General features: G+C 44.9%; 1 protein-coding gene across 5 annotated transcripts; it reads right to left on the bottom strand.

Moving 5' to 3' along the window:
- Nucleotides 1–1,729: 1,729 nt before the first annotated feature.
- Nucleotides 1,730–27,854, bottom strand: LOC138090453 (major histocompatibility complex class I-related gene protein). 5 transcript variants are annotated; one of them, XR_011145872.1, is made up of 7 exons: nt 27,733–27,854; nt 16,573–16,833; nt 15,631–15,906; nt 14,328–14,603; nt 13,626–13,727; nt 9,557–9,731; nt 1,730–2,081 (listed from the first exon to the last, which is right to left on the bottom strand). XR_011145872.1 is itself a non-coding variant. In XM_068986046.1 (6 exons), the coding sequence occupies exons 1-6, from the start codon at nt 27,785–27,787 to the stop codon at nt 2,074–2,076; spliced, it is 978 nt and encodes a 325-aa protein (XP_068842147.1). In that variant the 5' UTR covers nt 27,788–27,854; the 3' UTR covers nt 1,730–2,073. The 5 variants fall into 5 exon arrangements, 3 of the variants coding, with proteins under 3 accessions (XP_068842147.1, XP_068842145.1, XP_068842148.1); XR_011145873.1 differs by lacking the exon at nt 1,730–2,081 and adding an exon at nt 8,103–8,113; XM_068986046.1 differs by lacking the exon at nt 9,557–9,731.

Genomic DNA, 27,854 nt, shown 5'->3' with positions numbered 1-27,854 from the left:
AAGTGAAAGTGAACTCTCTCAGTCGTGTCTGATTCTTTGTGACCCCACGGACTGCAGCCCACCAGGCTCCTCTGTCCATGGGATTTTCCAGGCAAGAGTGCTGGAGTAGGGTGCCATCGCCTTCTCCAGGGAATCTTCCCGACCCAGGGATCGAACCCAGGTCTCCCGCATTGGAGGCAGACGCTTTACCGTCTGAGCCACCAGAGGAGCCGTTAGAGTAAATGATACCTTGTCATTTTCATCAAGTGTCAGTCGAGTGCCTACTATGTGCAGATAGGGTGAGGTACTGGAAAGAGCACAGCTCTATGTGGAGAAGGACCTGGGTCTGACTCGTGTGTCTGTCATTTATGAACTCTGACCTCATCAAGAAATGTAACATCTGAATTTCAGTGACATGGAGATAAGACCTGCTGCTGAAATTATGACGAAAAGAGACCCATACATGTAAAGTGCCTAGTTCACAGTAAGTATTCCGTGAATGGTAGCTATGATTTTGTGGGGCACAAGGTGTCGTCCCTGGAGAAAACCTAGAGGAAGAGACACACGCTGTGCCAAGTGCTTTCACACACACACACACACACACACACACATACACACACACACATCTCCTATGACTCCCACACTAACACTAGGAAAGAGGTACTTAACTGTTTTTTTAAAACTGAGGCAAAGGAGGTTGAATTCAGACTGTGTCCTTAAGCAGCATCCAGTCTAGCCAGAGAGATCAGCTGTGCAGAAACATAAATTTCAGCACAGAGTAGCCAGTGTCCTTTGAGGGCCAGAGCCAAAGGCACTGAGGGGTTGAGAAAGGGAGTGGATTCTGAGGACTGGCCAGCTGGGGAAGACAGAAGGAAATTAGAGGATTAGGACTTCCTCTGTCTCGCTGGACATCTCTGAGTTCCTCGATGTCACCACCACAATTGCCTGTTGACCTTGGAAGCCCAGCACAGCTGCTGCGGCAGGGGGAGGGGGGTTGAAGAGCGGGAGGGCAGCCCTGGGCTCTTCCAGCCCTCCCCTCTCTTTCTCCTCCCCTTCACTAAAGCAGTACTTATAAACAAGCCTTCCTGCCTCCATTAGGCTCCAGAGTTCTATCCAACCTGTGTTTTTCGGCATTATCCCCAAAGGTCATTGTCAGAATTGTATTTCTTCTATTAACATGAAGCCCAGGGTCTATTTTACAGAAATACATTCCAGATTATCTTCCCTAGAATCATTCTCTATCACGTGAGCTTGACTTGCTTATAAGCACATGTCTGGGCCATTTCTGCACTTGACTTTCAAAACGTCATTGGGTACCATTTTCTATATAGTCTGGCTCATAGTAGATATTACAGAAAGTCATTTAGTCAATATACACAGTTATTGAATGTCTACTCTGTGCCAGGTACTGGTGTCTTGGGCCTCATGGAACATACAGTCTATGAATGGCTGATTAACTAATGAAGGACATATGAATTTAACTTGAGTATCAATATCCGTGGCAGATTATTAATGAGAAATTGGAATAAATAAACTCTATGGCTTTAATGAAGGTATGGTGTATGCAGTGCCACACAAAGAAACGACTACTTCATTGTGGCAGAGGCCAATCCTTGAAAATGGCATCACTGGGCCTATAAACATGTCATCTTGTAGACAAATCACAGGTCTGTGAAGCTGGGCAAGTTTACAGATTTTTGAAATTTGATCTCAATTTCAGTTGCAAGACGAAATTGGGTTAGAGCAGCTTGTCTTTCATCCTCAGCCCTCCTTGTTCCTCAGGGATCAATGACTAATTCAGTTTTTTAAAAGTCAGATGGCAGACAGCCCAAGTTCTCAGCCTCTGGGGGTTACATCTGGTTTGGTGACTTCCGTGGTGCGTCATGCAGGGGCCACATATCTGCAGCCGTTATGTGAGTGATATGCAGAGTATAAGCGTTGGAATCTTTTCAAGTACGTCAAAGGGCTGTATTTCGGCAGCTGATGGACTCCAAATGTTTTATTTTTTATTATTCCAGATTTTCCTGGAATTGTCTCACCTTTTGAGTTTGTGTTGTCTCTGTGTGTTCCCAGAATTCTTTATTTAGGCTTCTGTCATGTTGCTGTTTAAAAAAAAAAAATAGAGAGCTTTTACTCAGTTCAGTTAACAATGTCACCTTAGAATCTACACTGATTCTTCAAACAGGGAGAAAAGCAGACTGCTTTAGCTTGGGGGTGAATGTCTCATTTCTCCCTTGGTTTCACTTCCTTTTCCATTCTGGTGGCTTCCCATTTCATTCTGGAGTCTCCTGTTCCCTGAATTTAGTTTCCATTTAAGAAGCTATTTTCTCAGAATCCGTTTTTCTCCTTAGTTGTTGCCACCTTCTGGCCCTGGTTTTGCATCTTCAGAGGTCTGGCTGCTGCCACAGCACTTGCCTTAGCCCCAGCCTCGGCTTGCCAGGGCTCCAGGCCAACTCAGCTTTACTGCTGCCACTCAGCCGCTCACTCCAACTGTCCAGCTCCAATGGACTCAGAACCTTCTGGTCCCAAACATTCTCTCATACCCAACCCCCACCGCGGAGCAAAGGCAGACGCGTCTACTGGGTGCTGCTGCAGGTGCTGCTGCTGCTGCTAAGTCGCTTCAGTCGTGTCCGACTCTGGGTGACCCCATAGATGGCAGCCCACCAGGCTCCCCCGTCCCTGGGATTCTCCAGGCAAGAACACTGGAGTGGGTTGCCATTTCCTTCTCCAGTGCATGAAAGTGAAAAGTGAAAGTGAAGTCGCTCAGTGCAGCTAACCCTAAATGCGAGGAAGCAGGAGAGGAAAATATACACATGATCAATTCTCTTTAGCACTGTTTCCTATACTTCATAGGTGATGAGTAGGAAATGATGGAATTTGTATTTCAAGAATCTTCATTGAGTTTCCCTGGTGGCTCAGTGGTAAAGAATCTGCCTGCCAATTCAGGAGACACGGGTTCAATCCCTGGTCTGGGAAGATCCCACTTGCCACAGATCCCACTTGTGTAAAGCTGCGTGCCACAACTGCTGGGCTCGTGCTCTAGAACATGGGAGCCACAGCTACTGAGCTCGAGGTCCACAGCTACTGAAGCCCTTGTGCCCTAAAGCCTGTGCTCCACAGCGAGAGGAGCCGCCTCAGTGAGAAGCCTGCACATAGCAACTGAAGAGTAGCCCCTGCTCACCACAACTGAAGAAAAGCCCGCACAGCGAGAAAGACCCAGCACAGCCAAAAGTGAATATAAGATAAATAAGTAAATAAAATGTAAGCTTGCATTATTAACTAAATACTTCCAAGTGATGGTAGAAAGGGAATTTCGGAATCCTTAAGAATAAAAAGAAACATATTAAGTATCAGATATCTGGGTCCCCAAGATGGCTAAGTGATAGCCACAGATTTTTTCCTTTAGTCACTGTCTGACTCTGCGACTCTGTGGACTGTAGCCCGCCAGTCTCCTCTGTCCGTGGGATTTCCTAGGCAAAACTACTGCCGTGGGTCGCCATTTCCTTCTTCAGGGGATTTTTCTGACCCAGGGATCGAACCCATGGCTCCTGCACTGGCAGGCAGGTTCCTTACACTGAGCTACCAGGGAAGCCCCCGAGATGGCTGAGAACTCTTTTATCAGCACCTCTTCTTGGAACCTTCCAGAAAAAGGTGGCTGAAGGTAAGAACCTCTGAAATCTGTCCTTGTCCCTAATATGTGTGTGTGGGAAGAGGAGTGTGGTTAGAATGTTTGGGATACCTAATCTCACAGACAAGGCAATAACAGGATAAAGTATTAAACAAAGAATGTTGATGCTGATGAAACCTTTGAAGAATTCGGATGACTCCTTGGAGTGTTCATCCTGGGCCCCTCGAATGTCACGCAATCCTGAGTGGGATATTTCCCGTCTATGACTTCATTCGTAAGATGACACTGTTCTTTTGCACCAGTACATGTGGACCAGCTAATTAAAATACTGTACTGGTTCATTCAAGAAGTATTTACTGAGTTCCTGCTACATACAAGGCATCGTGCAAATGGACTGTCTAATATGACATAGAAATTTAAAAATAGATCGCCATAAATAAACTCCATGATAGGGTTATGTAAAGCCTTTCAGATAATTTTAGCCATTTGTATACACAAATAGGACTTCTAATTCTACCATTTGAATGACTTAACTTGTATTTTTCCACCATCACCCTTCCCTTCCAAACCAATTCATTCGTCTTAGTCTGCAGCCAATTTCTATCCATTTTCTAATGGTAGGATTAGAGCTGTCATGTAAGATTGTGCCCTCTACAAGGACATCTCACCAAAGGGGCAAACAGGGTAGAAATACTCTAAGTTCTGCTGGCTAAGCCATATGACCTGGCCTTGGTCAGCATTCACCCAGAGGAAGGAAATAGTTTTCTAATTTGCACAAATGTCCCTTGTATTTTAATTGTGGCCCTCCTCAGTTGGTTCATGGGCCAGAGATGGAGTAAATGGACAGAGTTTAGTATTGTAATTAAATAAGATTTACAATAAAGATACATATAATGGCATAGATGGTGTCTATCTAGCCACATGGTAAATCATTCATGTAGGTGGCTATAATTGGTGTTCTTTTTACTCAGCCAAGCCAACTATGGGGAAGCAAGAGAGAAGGAGAAGGAAGCCACAGTGAAAGCTTGGTGAGTTCCTCTGGAGCCCCAGTTTGGGCTTCTTCCTCAGCAGAGGGTCCCCATCAGCTAAATGTTTCCAGAGATCTTGTGTCCAAGGGTCTGAAGGCATATTTAACCTACTGAAAAACACCAGCATCTTCCCTCTGAACCAAAGAGAGCAGGCATCAGAAGTCTCAGTCTCTAAAGGAGAAGCTGTTGGGCAAGTAGATCAATGAGCAGCTGCTTTCACCATCAGGGATGAAAGCTGGAAGCCAAAAATACCTTTCCTTGTCAGGCAAAGGTTGGGGGGATGAGCCTTATAAATGAAAGAAAACCAAGTGGTATGATTTAAAGAAAGGATTGTGGTCCCCCAAACTCCCCCAAAACCATATGCAAAATTCTGCCAGATTCATTTGACTAAACTCCTCTCGTGGAGAGTTAAGGTCAGGTGGACTGCTTACGAGTCAGTCTCACTCTGGGGAGATTTTGTTTAATTATTTTGATTTCCTAAGTGCCAGCTGATTCACTGGAGCAAAATGAACTTTTGCCGGATTGAGAGGAGCCTGCAGAGGTTTGGCAGAAGTGTGCTATGGGTTAAACTGTGTATACCCCCAGTTCAAGTCCTATGCCCAGTACCTAAGAATGTGACCTTATTTGGAAATGGAGTAGTTGCTAATGTAGTTAGTTAAGATGAGGTCCTATCGGAGTAGCATGGACCCCTAATCCAGCATGACTGCTGTCCTCATAAAAAGGGAACGTTGGACGCAGAGACCCACACACAATTAGAACACCAGTGAGGACTGGAGTTTATAGCCACAAGCCAAGGCACTACCAGCATCTGGGAGAGAAGCCTGGCACAGACTTTTCCCTGGTGGCTTCAGAGGGAGCACAGCTCTGCCAGCACCTTAATTTTGGGCTTCTGGTCTCCAGAACAGTGAGATGGGAAATCTGTTGCTCCAGAGCCGCCCAGTCTGCAGTGGGTTGCTGTGGCAGTCATAAGACACTAGTGCACTGTGGAATGGGGAGAGAGTGGTGAGACAGTGCGTGATGGGCTCTGGCTTTCCAAACACGACCACAACCATACCTCCCACCCACATGTTCTTCCCAGAACGTGACTTTGCCAGTTTTCCCATTGAGTGCTGAGGTCTCTATACCCTCTCCTTGAACCTGAACAGGATTTTGTGACTTCTTTGACTAACTAGAGTATGGCGAAGGTGACATGGTATGGCTTCCAAGGCTAGGCCACTTCTGCCCTCATCTCTTCAGACACTTCCTCTGAGGGAAGCTAGCTGCCGTGTTAGTGGTCTTGCTGCCCTGAGGCCATCATGCTGTGAGGAAGCCCAATCTAACCCATACAGAGAGACCACATGGAGAGCCCCGGAGTCTACACAGAGAAAAAGATGCCTGACCCTCCACCCTGAGTTGCTCCAGTCCTGCACCGTTTTAGTTCCAGTCACTATTTGACTGCAACCCCAAGCCAAAACTGCCTACCCAAATCCCCAACCCACAGAAACTCTGAAAGATATTAATGATGAAAACAATTGCTGTTGTTTTAAGCCACTAGGGCTTGGGATTTGTTACACAGCCTGCAGGGGTAACTGGAAGATGAAAGGACTTTGGAGAAAGGGAGCCCAAAGGGAAAGAGAGATGCAGAGATGTTACAGTGAGATCAAAGGCTAAAAGATGGCAAAAGTCCAAAAAAAGAGAGGTGGTGAAGGCATTTCAGGAAGGACAGTGGCAGCTTTTCCTCCAACAAGGGCAGTGCAGTCAAGTGGAAAACATCTGGGCTGGAAGACAAATGACCCCACACCCCTCCAGTGCTGCTGCCCACTGGCACATTGAGCAAATGCCTTTCTCTCCCTGGAGAACGTTTTGTGAACTCATGGTGCGTGGAAGAACAGCTCACCCTGGAAATGCGGAGCTAAAGAGCAAGAATTGCCCCCCAACACACACACACCCATGCATCACTTCTGGGGCCTCCAGGCACTGTCTGACTGTGAGGGGCTGTTCTCATGTAGACTCTGCTGCTGGGAGATGCACCGACCAGCCGAGACAAGTATCTGACCACTTGGCAATCACAGTAAATGAACCCAATGACACTCCAGTTTATGCACCTACAGGGATGCTTGACCTACACGTTAGGACGAAGACCTCAGACACAGGTGATGAAAACAAGGTGGGACCACTCGGAGGGACCCTGCCCGAAAATGATCAACTGGCCTCCCTAGAGGATGACTATTCCTCAGGGCCACAACTGCGAAACCAATCTCTCCTTAGGTTAAAAACAGAGAGAAGGGGAAAAACCAAGTGTGTAGCTCCTTGGAAGTAAGGAATGAGCCAGAAGAACTTGAAATAGTGGGAGAGGCAGAGGAGGCCAGCTCTCTGATGGGCCAGCTCCTGCGTACGACAGAGGAGCCTGGGCCAGAACAGCCTTGCCTGACTTTCACTCTGCTCTTCAAACCGCTTTCCTCCCTTCCCTCATACACTGTCATTTAAGTATGCTACATCTTGGTCTGTATGTGCTTAACAAGAAAATATATAATAAATAGAATCTAAAAAACAAGATGAATAAGAACAGAGCTGAACATATTTCTCATCCAGTATTCTCAACCCAAATAGTAGCCTGCCAGGCTCCTCTGTCCATGGGGATTCTGCAGGCAAGAATACTGAAGTGGGTTGCCACGCCCTCCTCCAGGGGATCTTGTCAACCCAGGGTTCAAACCCAGGTCTCCCACATTGCAGGCAGATTCTTTACTGTCTATGCTCCCAGGGAAGCCCAAGAATACTGGAGTAGATCGTCTATTCCTTTTCCAGGGGAATTTCCTGACCCAAGAATTGAACTGGGGTCTCCTGCATTGCAGGTGGATTCTTTACCAGCTGAGTTACAAAGGACGCCCAAGTAAACACAATCCAAAGTCAAAAGGTGATTGTGGTGATAGCACAGTTGTTTTTAATGTTTAATTAGATTATCAAATATTTCATAGATTCCAATAGCTGAGCATCTGTAATCAACAAACATGAGCTAATGAAGCAAGAAGTCCAACATTATCAAAAAATAATGTAATCTTGAGCCACTTGTAAAACAAAGGTACAAAATCATCCCTTTATATTACATTTATATAACTCTCTTTATGTTATAAAATCCCCAAGGGAGAAACAGAGATGCTGCTAGTGCGTTACTGGATGTCTCCTCACTACATCCTTGCTCTTGCCTCTGCCTTCTCCTCTTCATCCATACAGACATTTTTATTACAAGTTAAGTGTAGGGCAAGGCTCTGGCAACACAAAAAGGCTTTGACTATTAACATCTTTGATGAGAATACTGTACAGTTGGAGAGACAAGACATTTACATAGATATAGCACCTGAATCACTGTAAGTGTCCATTCAAAAATATATTAAGTCCCTAACTATTCTAATTGTAAGAAGAAACCATTCCAGAAATAAAGCTGCTCTCTTCACAGTGCAACACTGCTTAAAAGATGGTATGGAAATCGCCCATGGCAACCCTAAAAGCAAAATAAACAAACACAAATGTGCTCTTATGCAACTCAGCTGGCGCCAGGAAAGAGACGCAGGGTGGGAGCTTCACCCATGGATGGAGGTGGGGCAAGGAATAGCCCTGGCACGCTGAGAATATCTGTACCTGTGACTGTGATGATTAAAGCCAGAGGGTAAATGTCACAGTCAAGAAAGAGCAAAGGTCAAGTCTGATGTACACATTTAAAGTCAGCTGTCAAAGCTGGCTCTGTCGAAGTATCAGAGCTGAGGTGTGCGGTCAGACAGGGTTGGTGAAGTGGGACAGATAATATAGAATTGGCGGTCAACCAGAGGACCAGTGGTTACACAGGGGCAGGATGAGGGGTAAGTGATGGTGAGGATTTTAAGAGGCTGGAAAGAGTAAGGAGCATCAAGGGAATCTTAATTCTCACAGTGGGACTTCTGTTTATTCCCAGTGTAGATGTAAAGAGAAAAAGCACGTATATAAAGGTGAGTTGAGCCCATCTACAATAAACCTGTAGAGCAAGGGTAGAAATTAGAACTGAACCCTCTTCTGAGACATACTATCATTTTTACATTAAAAGGTGGCAGTTGGGTTCATGTTTCTGTATTTCCACTGACGGTGATAATGTCTGATTATTATTTTTCTTACTTTCCCATATAAGACAGAAGGACAGATCTGACAAGGTATATTTCCAAGATGCCCAGCTGCCAGGCAGAGCTGCCATAAGAACAGGGCACTTCTGCTTCCTCTTAGGCCAGGAAAGGCGTAAAATGATCCTGCCATTCACAGGCTGTTGTAGAAACTTGCTGACTGTTCTCATGGAATGGGCCCACCTGTCTGTAGGGTCACAGTCATGGCACCCACAGCTTTTGAATAGTAAACACTTTCCTGAAAGAAGAGAAAAGCCTTTTATGATATAGCAAGGTGCCCATCATTGGCGGAATTCAAGTGGAGGCTAGATGCTCAAGGCAAAGGCACTGGAGAAAACATTTCTGGCCTTGGATTAAAGCTTTCTCCCAGCCTTGAGGTTCTCTAATCTACCTGTAAACCACTGTTGACAAATGGGATGTAAGGAAACGTTGTGTCAGAGGAGCAGCCGTATTTAGAGGAAATGTGATAAAGGACACTAGTGGTAAAGAACCCGCCTGCCAATGCAGGAGATGTAAGAGAGGTGGGTTCAATCCCTGGGTGGGGAAAATCCCCTGGAGGAGGGCAGGGCAACCCACTCCAGTGTTCTTGTCTGGAGAATCCCATGCACAGAGGACCCTGGCAGGCTATAGTCCATAGGATGGCAAAGAGTCAGACACGACTGAAGCAACTTAGTATGCACATTCTAAAAGATTCCATCGAAAGAGCCTGATACCTGACAGTCTTTTTAGAGCCAAAGGACAAATAACATTTTGTAGCTCCTATTTTTCTGCCATGTGTACAAACATACATAGATTACCAATGCATAGTTCTGCAACATCTGTGTCTCTTGCGGCTGTGATCAAGAGCTTTGAGTGCTAGACTTGAGTCCATATGGGAAAGAGGAGGCCATGGTTCCTAGAGAAGAGACAGTTGGAAAACAGCCATCTCCCATCAGTGATCTGGTGTAGAAAGGTAGATGACTTTGTTTTTCCCTGAAAGAAAACAGAGTTTGTAGTCAGATATGTGTGTGTTTTTCTTATAGCTCAAAAATAAATTATACAGTGCTCAGTAAACTCTGAGATTCAAGGGATTAGATCTGATAGACAGAGCACCTGAAGAACTATGGACGGAGGTTCGTGACATTGTACAGGAGACAGGGATCAAGACCATCCCCAAGAAAAAGAAATGCAAAAAGGCAAAATGGTTGTCTGAGGAGGCCTTACAAGTAGCTGTGAAAAGAAGAGAAGCAAAAGGCAAAGGAGAAAAGGAAAGATATTCCCATTGGAATGCAGACTTTCAAAGAATAACAAGCAAAGATAAGAAAGCCTTCCTCAGTGATCAATGCAAATAGAGGAACACAATAGAATGGGAAAGACTAGAGATTTCTTTAAGAAAATCAGAGATACCAAGGGAACATTTCATGCAAAGGTGGGCACAATAAAGGACAGAAATGGTACAGAACTGACAGAAGCAAAAGATATTAAGAAGACGTGGCAGGAATACACAGAAGAACTATACAAAAAAGATCTTCACGACCCAGATAATCATGATGGTGTGATCACTCACATAGAGCCAGACATCCTGGAATGTGAAGTCAAGTGGGCCTTAGGAAGCATCACTACAAACAAAGCTAGTGGAGGTGATGGAGTTCCAGTTGAGTTATTTCAAATCCTAAAAGATGATGCTGTGAAAGTGCTGCACTCAATATGCCAGCAAGTTTGGAAAACTCAGCAGTGGCCATAGGACTGGAAAAGGTCAGTTTTCATTCCAGTCCCAAAGAAAGGCAATGCCAAAGAATGCTCAAACTACCACACAATTACACTCATTTCACATGCTAGCAAAGTGATGCTCAAAATTCTCCAAGCCAGGCTTCAATAGTACGTGAATTGTAAACTTCCAGATGTTCAAGCTGGATTTAGAAAGGCAGGATTTAGAAAAGATTTAGAAAAGGCAGAGATCAAATTGCCAACATCAGTTGGATCACAGAAAAAGCAAGAGAGTTCCAGAAAAAACGTTTCAGTTCAGTTCAGTTCAGTTCAGTTCAGTCCCTCAGTCGAGTCCAACTCTTTGCGACCCCATGAATCGCAGCACGCCAGGCCTCCCTGTCCATCACCAACTCCCGGAGTTCACTCAGACTCACGTCCATTGAGTCAGTGATGCCATCCAGCCATCTCATCCTCTGTCATCCCTTTCTCCTCCTGCCCCCAAACCCTCCCAGCATCAGAGTCTTTTCCAATGAGTCAACTCGAAAAAACATTTACTTCTGCTTTATTGACTATGCCAATGGCTTTGACTGTGTGGATCACAACAAACTGTAGAAAATTCTTAAAGAGATGGGAATACCAGACCACCTGACTTGCCTCCTGAGAAATCTGTATGCAGGTCAAGAAGCAACAGTTAGAACTGGACATGGAACAACACTGGTTCCAAATTGGGAAAGGAGTTCATCAAGGCTGTATATTGTTACCCTGCTTATTTAACTTATATGCAGAGTACATCATGAGAAATGGATGAAGCACAAGTTGGAATCAAGATTGCTGGGAGAAATATCAATAACCTCAGATATGCAGATGACACCACCCTTATGGCAGAAAGTGAAGAGGAACTAAAGAGCCACTTGATGAAAGTGAAAGAGGAGAGTGAAAAGTTGGCTTAAAACTCAGCATTCAGAAAACTAAGATCATGGCATCTGGTCCTATCACTTCATGGCAAATAGATGGGGAAACAGTGGAAACAGTGAGAGACTTTATTTGAAGGGGGGCTCCAAAATCACTGCAGATGGTGATTGCAGCCATGAAATTAAACAACGCTTACTCCTTGGAAGAAAAGCTATGATCAACCTAGACAGCATATTAAGAAGCAGAGACATTATTTTGCCAACAAAGGTCCATTTAGTCAAAGCTATGGTTTTTCCAGTAGTCATGTATGGATGTTGTTGGACTATAAAGAAAGCTGAGCGCCGAAGAATTGATGCTTTTGAACTGTGGTGTTCGAGAAGACTCTTGAGAGTCCCTTGGACTGCAAGGACATCCAACCAGTCCATCCTAAAAAAAATCAGTCCTGAATATTCATTGGAAGGACTGATGCTGAAGCTGAATCTCCAGTACTTTGGCTACATGATGGAAAGAACTGGCTTGTTGGAAAAGACCTGATGCTGGAAAGATTGAAGGCAGGAGGAGAAGGGGACAACAGAGGATGAGATGGCTGGATGGCATCACAGACTTAATGGACATGGGATTGAGTAAGCTCTGCGAGTTGGTGACGGATGGGGCGGCTTGGCATGCTTCAGTCCATGGGGTCGCAACGAGTCAGGCACGACTGAGCAACTGAACTGAACTGAACTGAACTGAAACTCTGAGAAACATTTTTAGCTCACTTGGTCAAGATTCTCTTACTACTTGAGAAACTTCAACTCAAATTCACAAACTCCACAAGATAAAAAAGCAGGAGTTCACAGTGCATATCATCCTTGAGAGAGGTTTATCATTATAAGAAAAGAAGAAAAAGTTTCTTTTTGCTTCAGCAGTTATCACTTATTAGATTCAGGTTAACTATACTTTTTATAAAGAAAACAATGATCCATTAACTCTGAGTTAATTTGCTTGTACAGGGTTGGTGTTTCTTTTAACTAATAGCACACTTTAAACAGTATCACCTGAATTGGGTGATACTATGGCTATGAAGTAGAGCCAAATTCCTGGCCCACAACTAGGTTCAAACCCATAATTCAGGTCTCATCAATATTATGCTCTTATCAACTTGAGCACCTAGTGAAGCCAGAGGTGGGAAATGACCTTTGCAAGACTAGACTGTAAGCTTTCTAACAGGGATTGCATCTGTCTTTTGAATTGTGATAGCCCAGGGGGCATTTAATACATGTTTATGGAATGGATGAAGTTTTTCCCCAGGTACCAAGAACCCATATGTCTCATTTCTCCTTTCCTTTTTCTTACCCTGAGTTCCATTTTCCAAAGGGATCTACTCTTCCACATTTCATGGGTTGAAAGATGAATTTAGAAGAAAAAGCAGGGATTTCCTTCATTGTCCAGTGATTAAGAATCCACCTCTCATGCAGGGAATGCAGATTCAATCCCTGGTCGGGAAACGAGATCCCATATGCTATGCGGCAACTAAGCCCAAGCGCTGCAACCAGAGAAAGTCTGGGTGCTGCAGCAAAGCCCCAGTGCAGACCAAAAAAAGAAAAAAAAGGAGAAGAAGAAGGACTTCCACATGATTGTGACAGAATGTTTGTCAAAATGGGAAAAGCTACTGAAGTCTTGAAACAAAGGACAAAATCCTCTCAAGTCAGTAGTGTGGGATGATTTGAGAGATTAGCATTGAAACATGTATATTATCATATGCAAAATAGATGACTAGTATAAGTTAGATGCATGAAGCAGGTCACTCAAAGTCGGTGCTCTGGGACAACCCAGAGGGATGGGGTGGGAAGGGAGGTGGGAGGGGGGTTCAGGATTGGGGGGGACATATGTGCACCCATGGCTGATTCATGTTGATGTATGGCAAAACCACCACAATATTGTGAAGTAATTAGCCTTCAATTCAAATAAATTATTTTTAAAAGGTGAGTAGTAATTAATAATAATGAGATCATTTGGAAAAAGACAAATCAATGTCACCATATCGTCTCTGAACCAACTGCACGAAGGACAGTCCATCTGGACAGGAACTGTACCACTTTGTTGACATCAGGCACCACTTAGGAAACAGGCAAGCATCATCCATGGGGTGTGTTCCCTATATGCTGAGAGAGGTGTTTTGGGTCCCCAGTTCTAAATGGGGCTTGGAGTGGCAGGTGCAGAAAATAAAACTCTGGAGCTGTGGGGAGACAGTCTGTCATCCCCAGGATCCTTCCACGTGCCTCTTACCTTGGGGCCTCCTTCGCCAGGCTAAGATGCCAACTCCAGCCAGGGCAATGGCGAGGACAATGAACCCAACAGCTTTCATCACCAGAAGCGTAGTTTCCGAATCTGAAAGTAAACAAATAAGGGAGGAAAAACTCCACGTGTCTTCCTGCTCTTCTCTGTTATCTTTTGGGGACTTTTTTCTGTGATCAAGAAGCCCAATACTACTTTTCTTACTATGACTTCTTCACAGCTGTGTGGAGAATAATCTGAAACAGGAACAGCTGTTCCCACAGTATGGTCTGAATGCCCGAGGTGTCCTCAGGACCCAATCAGAGAGTCAATGAGATCTACGTCATGATTCCCCACCTCCCCCGTTTTTTAATCTCCATCTCTCACATGGGCACACTGTAATTTTCTAGAGGCCACACAATATGAGATGACATCATCACTCTGACAGCAAATAGAATGCTATGTTTTCAGTGTTTACTTTTTTTTAAAAAATGTTTAATTTGCAATAGAGCAAATAGAAATAGATATAACTTACATAAACAAAAGCTCTTTGGGGTCCTCAATAATTTTTTGAGTATAAAGGAGCCCTGGGACCAAAAAGTTGAGAGAACCTCTGATTTAACAGACCTATTCCAAAGCACGCAGTGATCCATGGTTCCTGCTCACCACCTTTCCTCAGTCTTACTACCCAGGCAGCCACAACCCCAGCCTTACCCTGGAAACCCTGAAGAACCATGTGGACGCCGCCATGCTCCACGTGACAGGAGTAAATGTCACCGTTCTGAGAATCCAGCTCAACAGACACCCAAGTCTGATAGGTCCCATCCCCACTGGGAAGAATGCCTCCATAATTGGTGTCTTGGACAATTTCTTCCCCGTTTTTCATCCAGTTCATGGAAATTTCTGGGGGGTAAAAGCCATGAGCTCTGCAGTAAAGAGTTGTAATCCCTGGGAAAGTTTCTTTGTAATTGACTCGGACTTTGGGGGGCTCTAGAAAAAAGAAGTTCAAGTTATAATTAAAGTATCTTATGTACTGAGTGCACAATATTAGAAAAGAGCAACTGCATTTCCCAATTTTCTTCATTGCAGGAAACATCTAAAAATAAGAATGACCCAGAACCCAGGTTCACCAATAATAAATTCTTTGATCTAAAGCCAGTTTGAGCAGATTTCTGTTACCTGAAACCATTAAAAGGAAAATGAGTATTCAGCTAGTGAGTGGGAGAATTGAAACAAACTCCAGTCATCTGCCTCCAAAACCGATGTGCTTGAACAGAGAGTTCATATTCATACCTGTAGTGCAGGTGCCTCCCCAAGGGGCTGCCATAGCTCTGGAAAGCACCCCCATTAAACATCACTCCTGTGGGAAAAGGCACATTGTGTCTGGGAGTTTCCCACAGCATGATACAGACATAATTCATTTTGAATAATGAGATCATACATGAAAAGTTCTGTGTTAACTAAAAGTTGACCAATTGAATCACATCTTTGATGTATATGAGGAGTTTTTTACTGAAAGGAATCTTATCCTAACCTCTTAAGGAAAGCAAAGACCCTCTGTTTGTCTTTTTTTCTAATTTCAGATTTTTACTCATCCGGGTGTTGTATGATCTCTTGGTTACTACAAAGCTTGAAGAATTGCATTACCTCCCAAAGTATTGGGGAGGTGGGGGAGGCCAAAAAGTTCATTCAGGAAAACCCAGATGAACTTTTTGGCCAACCCAACATTACCCAACTTATCATTAACAGGAGATGGGAGGATTCATCTCACTGAATCCCCCAAAAGGAAGTGTCCCTGGACATACTGCACTCAAAACAAGTAGAATTGCTGAATGTTGTTAAAATACTGATAAAAAGGTAACTAGGGAAAGTTTTCATGGGGGAGTTACAGGTCACTGTAGCCCAACTAACAAAACAGATTTCAGAAAAGGATGGTTAAAAGCTAAATTAGAGGACTGTTACATATGAAACCACTAGTTCTGAGGATGTGGGGACAAGGAGTCCCCCTCCTCTTTACCTGTCCTTTGTAAGGTATCTTTCCCATACTCCAGGAATCTCTTTAACCAAGCAATACATTCTTCTTCCAGCCAATTCTTCTGATATTGTAACTCATGCCGATTGGCCTCCCATGCCCGCCTGATGATGTTAGCCACATTATCCATGGCTATCCAGGAGAGGGTATCTTTATTGAAGATAATGAAATCCTGTCCATCGTATGCATATTGGAGAAATCCCGTGGTGCTTCCATCATCCAGTAACTCACAGCCAATCATTCTCTGGTAAGTGTTAAACCCTGGAAGACACATAAATGGCAGGAAGGGAGGGGTTGATAAGCAGATGTAAAGGTGGGTACCCGGATGATCTGACTGGGGGCATGGCTGGAAGCATCTTCTACCCCAGAATACATCACTGCACAGGCCTGGCATGGCATCACTGAGTCTCCAGAAAGTTCCTGTGATATAAGCCCACCTATACATAGGTATCTACAGAGTACCTATTGCATGTCAAAGGAGTATGATAATTCCTGCTTTGTGGAGTTATCCTCTATTGGGAACAACTAACTGATTAATTTTTACTGCAGTGGAAGAGGGAGAGATATCCAGGAGCCAGAAATATCCCCGGGGAAAGTTAATGTAGTAAGTCATTGCCCATAAGCAAGCACCTCATTAAGCCTGGAAATAAGATATGCAACAGCTAGATTCAGGAGGAGAAAGGAGAAGCTGCAGGTCAGCAGCCTGAATGGGGATGGGACAGGGACATGGGGGCACATGGGGTCCTGGGGAAGAAACAGACAATGTGGAAAAGGCACAGGACAGATGGCAGGCACTGAACCCCATCAACAAGATTGCCGAGCTTTGCCAAAAGAATGCAGCTCAGCTCACAGTCACTGTCAGCCCAGGGGCCTCTACCGGGTTGGGGGCTAGAGATGGAATGTGCTCATTCCCGCTGCCTTCACCACCTGAGTGATTGTAGTGATGCTGCAGCTGCTTCAGTTCCACCTTGAACGCCTGCTCCCAGCCCCGCAGCAGCTGTGTGTACCTCTCCCAGTGATCAGGTTCCAGGTTCTCCGCCATCCACGGGGCACATGGCTCCTTCAGCTGGGAGACACTGTTGTACATGGTGATGGGGTGAGAATCCACATACCCAGCTGAAATAAATTCAGGGATCCCATAGCCAGGCTCTGAGATGCCCAGGCGAAAATATCTCAGAGAGTGAGTCCCTGTGAGAGAGGCAGAGAAAGCAGATATTTAGGGTCATGGCTGATCCAGATCCATAAGCTGCTAGATTCCATCTAAACCTCATGATAGTCCTCCATGTTCATTTGCACCCATTCTTTCAGGGACCCGGCTGCTACTTCCTCTTATGGAATCACAGAACCCCAGGAACTTCAACCTGGAAAGGACTTCAGAGCTTTAGCCAAGACTTGGAGCCTGTTTTGTTCAGGTTGGAAACCTCAGGTTGAACATTTTCACACGTAACTCAACTTGTAGGTGAAGTAAAGCGCTCTGGTCTTTTGGGGAGGGGCCCAGGACCACTCACTGGCCCCTCCAGGGAGATCTATCCCTGAGGGATTCTGAGGGTTTGAAAACCCTGATAACCAACCCCCAGGTTTCACCAGCAGAGGCTCTAGGGTGATAAATGAGGGCCCCTATCTTACTGCTGTGCATGCACATACATGTGTACACACACACACACACACACAAACCCCAGGTTGGTTAGTCTGCTCGACAGACCCACAGTGAGAACCCACATAAAGACTCAGGCCTCCCAAGGAAAATTTTTAATTTTTCCTTAAAAAATTTAATTTTCAAATTTTAAAAAGCAGAATGCTTTGTCTATTATATCAAACCAACTCTGAAAACCAGTTTCCTATTCTTTCTCTACTTTTTTCTTCTAGCCAAACCTCACTGTAAGAATTGTCATAGTCCCTGATGGTCAAAAGCCGGCTAAGATGAAACAAAACTGCATGACTTTCTCTGCTGCTTTTGCACTGAACTTCTCTCGTGTCAACCAGGAAGCTCTGCACCTGGTGGAGACAGACAGCACAGTCTAGAAGGAATGGGATGGTGTCACAATGGGGTCAGTGCAAGGTGTGGGCCCTCAGGGAAGACTTTCTAGAGAAGATACGTCTTAGGGGAGATGCTGGGATGGGGAGGAGGTGAGCAGGCAATGAGCCTGAGCAGGGACACAGGAGAAAGGACAGACAGTAGGAGCAGAACAGAAAACAATTTGTACAGACAGAGGCTAGGAGAGCGGGGCTCACTGCGGGAACCAGAGGCCTAGGATGCTGGAGCTCAGCAAGCATCACAGAGGAGAGGAGAAATGACACCTAAGAGGTAAGCAGAGCCGAGGCCGAGGAAACCAAGGGCCTCCATGTCCTGCCAAAGAGCTGGCGGGGAGAAGACACGCAGCACGGTGGCTTTCTTTCCCTGCTCTGCTCACTGTTGTCTGGAAATGCCCATCTCTAGGCCTTTTATCTTGTTACCTCCTGCCCCCTGACCCATCAGCATCCTCCCCAATCAGCAAAATGCATCTCTAAAGACAGCCGCTGAGACCAGCCCTGACATTTGCAAGGCTGTGTCAAGAGATCAGAGGAGGCCCACATGCCAGAGGCCCAAATATCTTTCAGGGATAAATCAAGCTAACGAACTGTTTAGTATGTTCTACCCTCCCTACCTTGACAAATATCCCTTTGTATGACCTCAAAGCCCAAGTTCAAATTCAAAAATCTGACTTGGTGGTGGCACAGAGAAAGCTAGCCTCCGTCCTCCAGCCCCTGGGCCTTAGCCTGAGACCCACCTTCTTCTCTACCTACCCCAACTCCCCCAGCTCTGCTAAGGGCCTGGTGCCCACATGTAGACACACTGCTCTCTCTTTCAGGCTCCATCTATAAACACTGCCTCTTTGCCACCTCTTGGACTTAGCAGAGGCCTTACCAGCAGCATAGTCCATCCTTAGGCGGATGGACCAAAGGAAGAGGCCCATGTAAATTCAAGCAGCCCTGAGTCATCTGGGCAGAGAGCTGCAGGTTCCAGATACCTGTGGCGAGGTGCAGACCCAGGGCAAGCACCTCCGCTTGGCCTCATGGACGCCTTGCTCTGTGGGGAAGGATGTGGATAAAGGAGTTGTTGGAGCAGGGCCCTCTAAAAGGTGGAGCCACATCCACGGCTTCTCTTGTATGTGTCTAACCGCTGCCCTAGATACCATTTCCTCCAGTTTTTTCCAGGTAGCTCATTCCACTGTTGTCCCTTTTGTGAATGCTCAGATCTTCAGGCATGGCCTTGGTCACTGTGGAGAACCTCAGATGAGGGTCAGGGTGACCCCCCAGGTTGAATGCCACTTAATGAAGTTTACTCTTTCCTCTTCATTTTAAATATGTGTTTAAGAAAAAAGTCAAATTAAAAAAAAAAAACAATTCACAAAATGGTTGGGTTCATTTTTGTGCATGCATATCTGGCTATAACTTTTTCTAAAGCTGTTTATGAAAGATACTGTGCAGACTGTCTTTTAGAACAGGCCTCCCCAAGGCCAGGGAATCCTCACCTCAATAATGCTGGGGAGTAGGATTCCCTGAGGCCGAACCAGGCCTACTCAGCCTCGGCCCCTTCCGACCAATTGCACTAGTTCTGTAACCTGCAGGCTCCTCCAGTTTTCTTTCTTTCTTTCTAGTTTTCTTTCTCTCTGCTCCTCCAGCTGGGGTGGGAGCAGTTTTTGGCAGCACCCATGTCCCATGGGCCCCCTCCCGGGAGGTAGTATCCTGCATGTCAGCTGTGGTGCTGAGCAAGATGGAGGCTGGTCTCCCCCAGGCCTGGGCAGAGCATAAAGGCCCCACGGTCCCTCTGTACTGCTTTGACCATTATTCCCCACCCCTCTCCCTTCCTGTGGCGGTGGGGGCTGGAATGGGGAGGCAACCTAGTGAAAACCTCTGAGACTGGACATAAGACCATCATAGAAGTGCTGGTTCTTATGAAAACAAGAGTTAGGGTAAAGCAGAGGCATAAACTCTATCCCCAAAACAATAGTGCTGTATTCTGCCTTCTATTTCTTATCTTTGTTCACCTTCTACCCACTTCTCAGTCCTAAGATACTTAAGAACTGGGATTTAGCTTCTTCCTTCTGTATTTCCTACAAGTCCTAGCCGCAGGGAGCCTAGCCCATGGTTGGAACTTAAATATTTGTAGGTATTTATAAACTGTGTGCAAAACTCTATTTTTCTGCTTCAAAATAATTAATTATGCTGGAGTGAATGTGAATCAATTTAACTTCAAACTTATGCTTTATTTAAAAAACATTTTTGGCCTCACCACATGGGTATCTTAGTTCCCTGACCAGGGATCCAACCCAGGACCCCAGCAGTGAGAGCTCCAAGTCCTAACCACTTGACTTAAACTTTAAAATAGAAGTTTTAATAAAATAAAATTTTAGTTTTATAAAATTAAATTATAATTCCCAGGGAATTCCCAGGAACTTATACTTTAAAAAATACTTTTCATAAGGGGCAAGCTGGTGAATGGGAAGCAGAGCTGAAATCTAATTTACATGCAGCCTAGAGTCTACAAAAGGTGTAATATGGTGGAATCTGCAACCGATTTTGCAAACGGTTCTATTTCTCCACATCTGGAAAGGTTTTGTGGTTCCTCCACAGATTATGCAAATGCTCAAAGATGGAGGCAAAAGGAAGAGCAAGTCATGAACATTTTCCCACACTTTCTTAGTCTCCATCTGAGTACTCAACAAACATGTGAGTACCTTCTCTGTGCTAGGCACTGTTCTGGACTCTGAACACATCACAGACAGAACAGGTGAAAATGTCTGCCCTCCTGGAGCCTACATCCCAATGGGAGGACACAAGGAAGGCAGACAATATAAAATAAATACATATAACCCGTCATTTAAAAAGTGCAGTGGATAAAAATAAAGGTGCAAAGAGGACTAAGCAATGTAATTCTAAACAGTGTAAGTTAGGGAAAGCTGCTCTGAGAAGACTTTGAACAAGTGCCTGCAGGGAACAAGAAAGCCAGGCAGATGTCTGGGGACTGCGGTCCAGGAAGAGGGATTTTGTACAAAGGCCCCAAGGAAAGGTCAACCTGGCACATTCCGGGAAAAGCAGTGAGGCGTGGGGCTGGAGCTGAGGGGGTGAAGGGAAAAGAAATAGGTAGGAATTGCTTCCATGCTTCTGATAGCAAAAAGCCTCACAGAAATCAAATCCCAGACAAAGAATGAGAGAGAGGGAGGAAGAAGTATTTTTAAAAGAGTCCTATGACATATAGACAAAAAGAGTCATTGACACACAGAACTTCCCTCGGAAACTGGGTTTCCTTCTATGACATCTGGGGTCTGCATGCCTAGCAGGTGCCAACAAACAAACAAACAAAAAAACAGTATTACCAACTTGGGGGTATTACTGCTCAATGGGGTTTTTTATTCTAAATGAGTATCACTGACATCATCTCTATACATAATATCTACAATCCATGTAATTTTACTTTCTTACAAAAATGTAACTTCATAAAGATTTGCATAATCCAGAGTTTAGAGGCCGATAGAGAGACACATGGTCTGTTGTCAGCTGTCCAAGGACAGTGGAATGCCCTTTTCTCCAACCTCCAAGTCTTGTTCCTGGTTTCGGAGCAGTTTTTCTCCACTAGCCAGCCCTGCCTTCAAAGGGTTCTCTGCCCCTAAAGGCTGGCCTCCATCTGCCAGTCGCCTGCCCATCCAGCCTCGTGCAGTCAAGGTGTGGCTCTGCTCCAAGACATCACAGCCTTGTCCCCTTCCTCTGCCATGCACCCAATTACCCATGTGGTGTATCCATAGGTATGAGCCACACTTGCTCCTTACTTGGGCTTCCAAAATGTTACCTCAGCTGTGATGGGAAGTTGGTTGACAGATGTTAAGTCAGTAACTCAGAACAAAAAAAACAGGAGAAAATTCATGGTATCCTTTCTCTCATGATACATTAGACCTTGTGATAAGTTATATTCCTATGGATATGCTGCCCGGATGATTAGATTTCCATATAACTATGAAGGTTGAATCATTTAAAAAGACCTCTATTGGACTAGTTTTGATCTACCAAAATGGCAATTTCATATGATTCATTCTGACCTTCTGATTCTTTTTTCTTGTTGCAATAATTACAAAATTGGGTTTTTCTCTCCCTTTCCATGAACAGATTATCGACATCAATCCACTTAGTGGACTGAAATCTACAATTTTGAATTTGGTCTTCTGTCTAGGCCAGTCAAGCTGCTTCTCAAAGTGGCTGCTCTGTCCCAACAGGCTCTGATAGACGTTGCTTAAAAGCCTGAACAACACAACTGAACAGCAATCAGATCAAATATAGTGGTGACTTTACATCCGAAATTATGTTCCTTTTAGCCTGTAGATGAACTAGCTGGACCATTTTGACAAAAGGCTGTGGAAATGACAATAACTACTAACGTATTTTCAGATAGTCATCCATGAGGGCAATTGATATTTGAGTTTCTACATGTAAGAGGAATTGTGAGGCAATGTCAGGAAGGGAAAGACAGATCAGACACCAGTTCTTTTCCTCCAGGAATTTACAGTATTATTGCAGAGCCAAAGTGAAAACGAAAGTGAAAGGTGTTCAGTTGTGTCCAACTCTTTGCAACCCCACAGACTATACAGTCCATGGAATTCTCCAAGCCAGAATACTGGAGTGGGTAGCCCTTCCCTTCTCCAAGGGATCTTCCCAACCCAGGGATTGAACCCAGATCTCCCACATTGCAGGCGGATTCTTTACCAGCTGAACCATCAGGGAAGCCCATTGGAGAGCCAAAGAACAGGACAAAAATAAATACAACACAGGAATATATGGCAGCAAGCAGTAAGTGCCACAAAAGAGGCACCAATGGAATGTTCCAGCAACTAGGAGAGACATCCTGCTCTCCCATGAAGGGATCCAGAAATGCCACAAGGAGGAGGTGGAAAACCTGCTAGGAAGTTAGGCCTTCCATGCGCCATGGAGCGCAGCAAAATCTGAATCATAACCCTCAGAACCACACTTATTTCTTGAGTGCAAACCATGTGATAGCTACCATGCTAAGTCTTTGATAAAGATGAATTATATTTACTTATCATTGCAACCTTTTGTGTGTGTGTGTGTGCTCAGCCACTAAGTCATGGCCGACTCTTCGTGACCCCCATGGACTGTAGCCACCAGGCTCCAGTGTCCATGGAATTCTCCAGGCAAGAATACTGGAGTGGGTAGCCAGTCCATTCTCCAGGGGATCTTCTCAACCCAGGGATCGAAACAGGGCCTCCTGCATTGCAGGCGGACTCTTTACCATCTGAGCCACCTGAGAAGCCCTGCAACCTTTTCAGGTAGATCTTAAAATTCCCAGGGCTTCCCTGGTGGCTCAGACAGTGAAGAATCCGTGTGCAACATGGGAACCCGGATTTGATTCCTGGGTTGGAAGATCCCCTGGAAAAGGGAATGGCTACCCACTCCAGTATTCTTGCTTGGAGAATCCCATGGACAGAGGAGCCTGGTGGGCTACAGTCCATGGGGTTGCAAAGAGTTGGACATGACTGACTGACTAACACTTTTCACTTTCTGAAAATTCCCATTTCACAGATAGGAAATGGGTTCAGAGAGACAAAGGAAATTCTCCAAGATCATCCTTAGAATCCATAAGTAGAGGGCCCAAGAATTTCCTTCTGACCTCTCAAGCAGGAAGCCTCTCTGCCTTAGACTGCCCAGCTCTTCAGAAGCAGAGGCCCTTCCCCATCCCAGGCTCTGTTTCAGGCTCCTCACAAACCTTATCATTGCTCTCTCCCGCCCTCTTGTGTCAAGGATGACTCACTAATCCCAGATTTTCCTGTCCCAGGGGAACTGGACTCCAGACCTTCCTACAACTGACCATGGGTCCTGATTGGATGACCAGTTCAACAAAGCCCCAATTATTTGTTGGCCCTCCCAAGTGGCCCTATGCCTTAACACAGTCAAAATTATTATGATTCCTGGGAACTACTGTCTGGAATTTCAGGCATCGTGGGAATGAGAGGGAGAAGTGGAGGGTGATATTTTTAGTTAAGAGGGCCTTTGGACACTTGTCCAACTATGCAGTGATGTGGGTGGCTCTATACACTTCAAGAACTGCCAGTCTCTCCTAACAACTCCTCTCACTACGGAAACTTGTTGAGGGCCAGGAAGTGCTGAATGTGGCAGTTTGACTTTTTAGTTACTCTTTTAAGGCTACCCTTTGGAGGTTACCAGTGTCCCTTTTAAATTTTATTCTTTTCTGAACTTCCAGTAGGCACAGTCCTAACTGCTAGGAATACGGCAATGAATACATCAATGTCCCAGCTATCTGAACTCCTTTCTAGAAGGAAGACTGGCAGTAGGTAAGTACATAACACAAGATCAGCTGCTGATAAGGGTTTTGAAGAGAAATACAGCAGGGAAGGGAAATATACACAAAAATAAACAAATCTTTTTTTTAATGGAGAAAAAATAATGAAAAAAAAGAGAAAATTTTAAAAAGAGAAAAACTAATTTTAAAAAAGACAAAAACAAGGAAAATAGAACGTGAAGAGGGATGATCTTACAGGTAGAGGGACCAGGAAAGGCCATCTCAGCAGGTGGCACTTGAGCAGAGATGTGAATGGAGAAAGGAAGTCAGCCATAGGAGAACCTTCCAGAGAGAACAACAAGCCCAATTCCTCCAGAAAGTTGCCCATTCCATGTGTTTAAGGAATAGCAAGGAGACTACTATGGGCCATGTAGACCTTCAGAGAATGAATGAATGACCCCTGATGGTTTTTCCCCCAGTACTCTCTGTATATGATGATGACCACAGGTCTCCTATTTCCCAGAAGAATTACAGTTTTATGAATTCTATTCTTATAAAATGATTCATTGAAGTTGTAACAAAATGTGATTTGGTACTCATACTCTTGAAAGGTTTTCCATAATAAATATAAACTTGGCCATCAGAAAGAATGTCCTATATCATCTGTCTCAATTTGGGTTTCATAAAGCAAACATTTAAAAAGTCATGTGTTTTATCTTTAAACTAGGCCCCTTCCTTTGAGACCTTGGCAATCCTCTAGGGTGAGAGGATGACCGAGGTCAATGGGTTTTAGTAAGAATAGACAAATATTCCCACTAGTCAGAAGAAAATCTACAAATTAGTTGAATTTCTCAGATTTAGATAGATTCAATGTCAAGTAAGAAGAAGAGGGCCTTAGGGAAGTAAAACAGTATCTTGGAGAAATTTCTACTGCATGTACCTTGGCAACAGCTCCATGGAAACAGACTGAAGTCTAATAAGGTCTATAGCAAGTGCTCATATTTTCTCCTGTTAACTCTTGGAACTCAAGGTCATTTCTTAGCAGATAATTTGCAAGCCTGTCTCTTAACACTAGCCCAGGTGACAATTCTGGGGACTTGTCTATCATCAGTCCTTGTCTGTGGAGGACTTCATGAACCAGATTGATATAGCATCCATATTGCAATATCCATAGAGTTATGAATAACATTAAGAGACTGACCTTGGTGTTTTTCAGGATCAGCCATACAAACCACATATGACTCTGCAAGCGAGATCCCATGCATGCCCCACCTGATTATACCCACCACGCCCAGCTCCCAGTTTCCCACAGGCTGGAAACCTCTTTCTTTTTCATACACATTCTGCAACCAGAATAAACCACAGTCATGAATTTAGTCATTATTGCTGCCCCAGTTCTCTATGGCAGCAGTCCCCAACCTTTTTAGCACCACAGATTGGTTTCCTGGAAGACAACTTTTCCACAGACTCAGTAATGACCGAGGGGTGGGGGACGGTTTCAGGATGATTCTCATAAAAAAGCATGCAACCTAGATCCCCCCCATGCATAGTTCGCGGCAGGTTCTTGAGAGTTCCTATGAGAATCTAATGCTGTGGCTGATCTGACAGGAGGTGAGCTCAGGCGGTAATTCGAGCTATGGGGAGCAGCTATAAATATGGATGAAGCTTTGCTTGTTTGCTCACCTGCCTGCCATTTACCTTGGCCCCAGGAGTTGGGGACCCCTGCTCTATGGCATACAGTCAGATCACTTCAATTTCTTAGAAACATCACCTTGGAACATAAGTCCGAGGAGGTATTTATTAAGTGCCTATTGGTCACTAGAACATACAAGGGAAACGAGAAAAATGAGCTCTCCCTCCCCCGCTTTAAGGAGAGCGGTGACTGAAAGATTTTAGTAGATAGAAAATTATAAAACTGGGAGCAGGACCTATGGGAGTACAAAGGCAAGAGCAGGTTACTGAAGGCTATGGAGTCAATGAGAACACCACACTGGAAGTGATGCTGGAGTGATCGTATTGCTCTGTGATCTCAAACACTCTGGTATCTCCTCCCTGCATTTCCACCTCTAGAAGCTCCCACTCAGGGCCAGCATTAGGTCCAAATATCAGGAAGACCAGGTCCTTTTTCATAGCCCCATCTCCCTTCCCTGTTAGCACTCCTCAATGCTCAGCATGCTCAGTCAGGGTCCTGGCGGGTAATAGCCTTCACTCTAGATGAGTCACATGAAGAAACTTCAGTGGAGGGACTCTTCACAGAGCTGTGAGCAAGATTACAGGAACAAATGAGGGATGTTAGGGAACCCAGAAGCTAGCAGTTATAGGAAGCCGTTACCAGCCCTAGGGTTGTAGCGATTAGAGGAACAAATAGTGTTCCTGAAGCCCAATGGTAGCTAGAACCATGAAGAAGGGGCCATTCACGGAAAACTATATTGCGGAGGGACACAGCTATTATACTGCCAGAGGCACTAGAGAGAGAGGGCAAAGAGGAAGGTTATACCTCAACCTCGCTTCGCTCTCTGATTGCTTTCCCTCGGTGTCTTCTACTGGGTGAACCCAAACAGAAATCAGACTGTGAGAGAGACCAGGTGACGTCGTCTGTAGCAGTCAATCCCACAGGACACAACACAGGGCAGAGAAGGATGCAGCGGAAGGAGCCGAGAGAAGGAGAGCCAGTGCAAGGTGACCTTCCCTGCCCTTCAGAGGTGACTGGTTCTATTTCTCATCCCGCCAGTTATCAAAGTGCCAAGCATCCACATCCAGAGACGCTATGACTTTGTGGGAAAGCCCGGGACTGTGGGTGGAAGACCTGCGTGTACTTCAGACTCTGTTCATTATTGGAGAGTTCTTTGAGAATCAAATACAGGTAATATATAGGCTTTTACCTTCTAGAAATATCACTCCTGCCTTCTTTTTATCCTCTGTCTCTTACCTTCACCCTCAATCTTTCCCATTTCTGACTTGAATGGTAGGACTTTTCTGGATAAAGTTCTATAGAATTAGGATCTATGTCTATCTTGTCCATGGTCATGTCCCCAAAAGTGCCATCACATAGTAGGTCATCAAAAAACACACAGATGTTTTGAAAGAGCTCCTTCCCATCATGCTCATGCATCGTTGCCTATGATGGTAGCCTAGATGTTGTCCAGCAACCCCCTGTGGGTGCTGAACTCTAGCTGAGAAAGCAGTTGCTTACAGCAGAGAAGCCTGTTGCTTCCAGCTCACCAGCATTCTTGTGTATTGGGGGAAACAGAAAGCAACTGCTTCCCTCGTAACACAGGTTCCCCATACAATGAAAACATTTTTCTACTCAGTGGATAACTCTTACACTCAGTACACAAGTTCAGAACCATGGTTTTATGTTTCCGGGATCTTGTGTTACAGGTAGGGCTTGTGGGGAGGAGGATAAACAAATAAATGTGAACGAAGGATCTGCTCTACTCTTCAGTGCCCCTGAAACCCTGACCACATCCTCATGAGACTCACCAAGCTAGCAGGGAGGAAAAACAAAAGTAAAAGAAAAGGCATGAGCAGAAAAGAAAGGGAGCGACGTTCAGAAAGGAAGCAGGAAGTGAGGAAGTTACCCAGAGCGTCTTTCCAGAATGGCTACCTACCCCTCAGAAAAGGTGGGTAACATCAAGATCCTACACACATGAAGTTCATCACTCCAAGTCCTGGGTTAAATAAACACACTTTTCTGCCCCTGGCTTCTTCATTTCACCATGAGTTTTAGGAAAACAAACTGTTTCCCAGAGGCTCCCTCAGCTGGGGCGTTTAGAGTAAAGAGAACTTGGGGTACTCACGAGCATCGCTGAGCTTCATCATTAATACAATGATGAGAGGCAATAGGAGCATCATCAGCCCCTCTAGAATCCTTCTCTTCTGATTCGTTTAACAAAAACACGCATAGGTCCCTGTTGATCTT

The sequence above is a fragment of the Capricornis sumatraensis genome, chromosome 14 (genome assembly GCF_032405125.1).
Source record: "Capricornis sumatraensis isolate serow.1 chromosome 14, serow.2, whole genome shotgun sequence".
NCBI classification, from domain to species: domain Eukaryota; kingdom Metazoa; phylum Chordata; class Mammalia; order Artiodactyla; family Bovidae; genus Capricornis; species Capricornis sumatraensis.
This window is presented reverse-complemented; position numbering and strand designations above follow the sequence as displayed.

What these genes read in the sequence shown, in the direction of transcription:
- LOC138090453 (XM_068986044.1), bottom strand. Translation starts at nt 27,787, where the DNA reads ATGATGCTCCTATTGCCTCTCATCATTGTATTAATGATGAAGCTCAGC. An exon ending in GGTTCTTCAGGGTTTCCAGG is followed by an intron (nt 13,728 to 14,327) that starts GTAAGGCTGGGG and finishes GTTTACTTTCAG; the next exon opens with ATTCGGAAACTACGCTTCTG. An exon ending in CTGGCGAAGGAGGCCCCAAG is followed by an intron (nt 9,732 to 13,625) that starts GTAAGAGGCACG and finishes GTTTTCTTTCAG; the next exon opens with GGAAAAACAAAGTCATCTAC.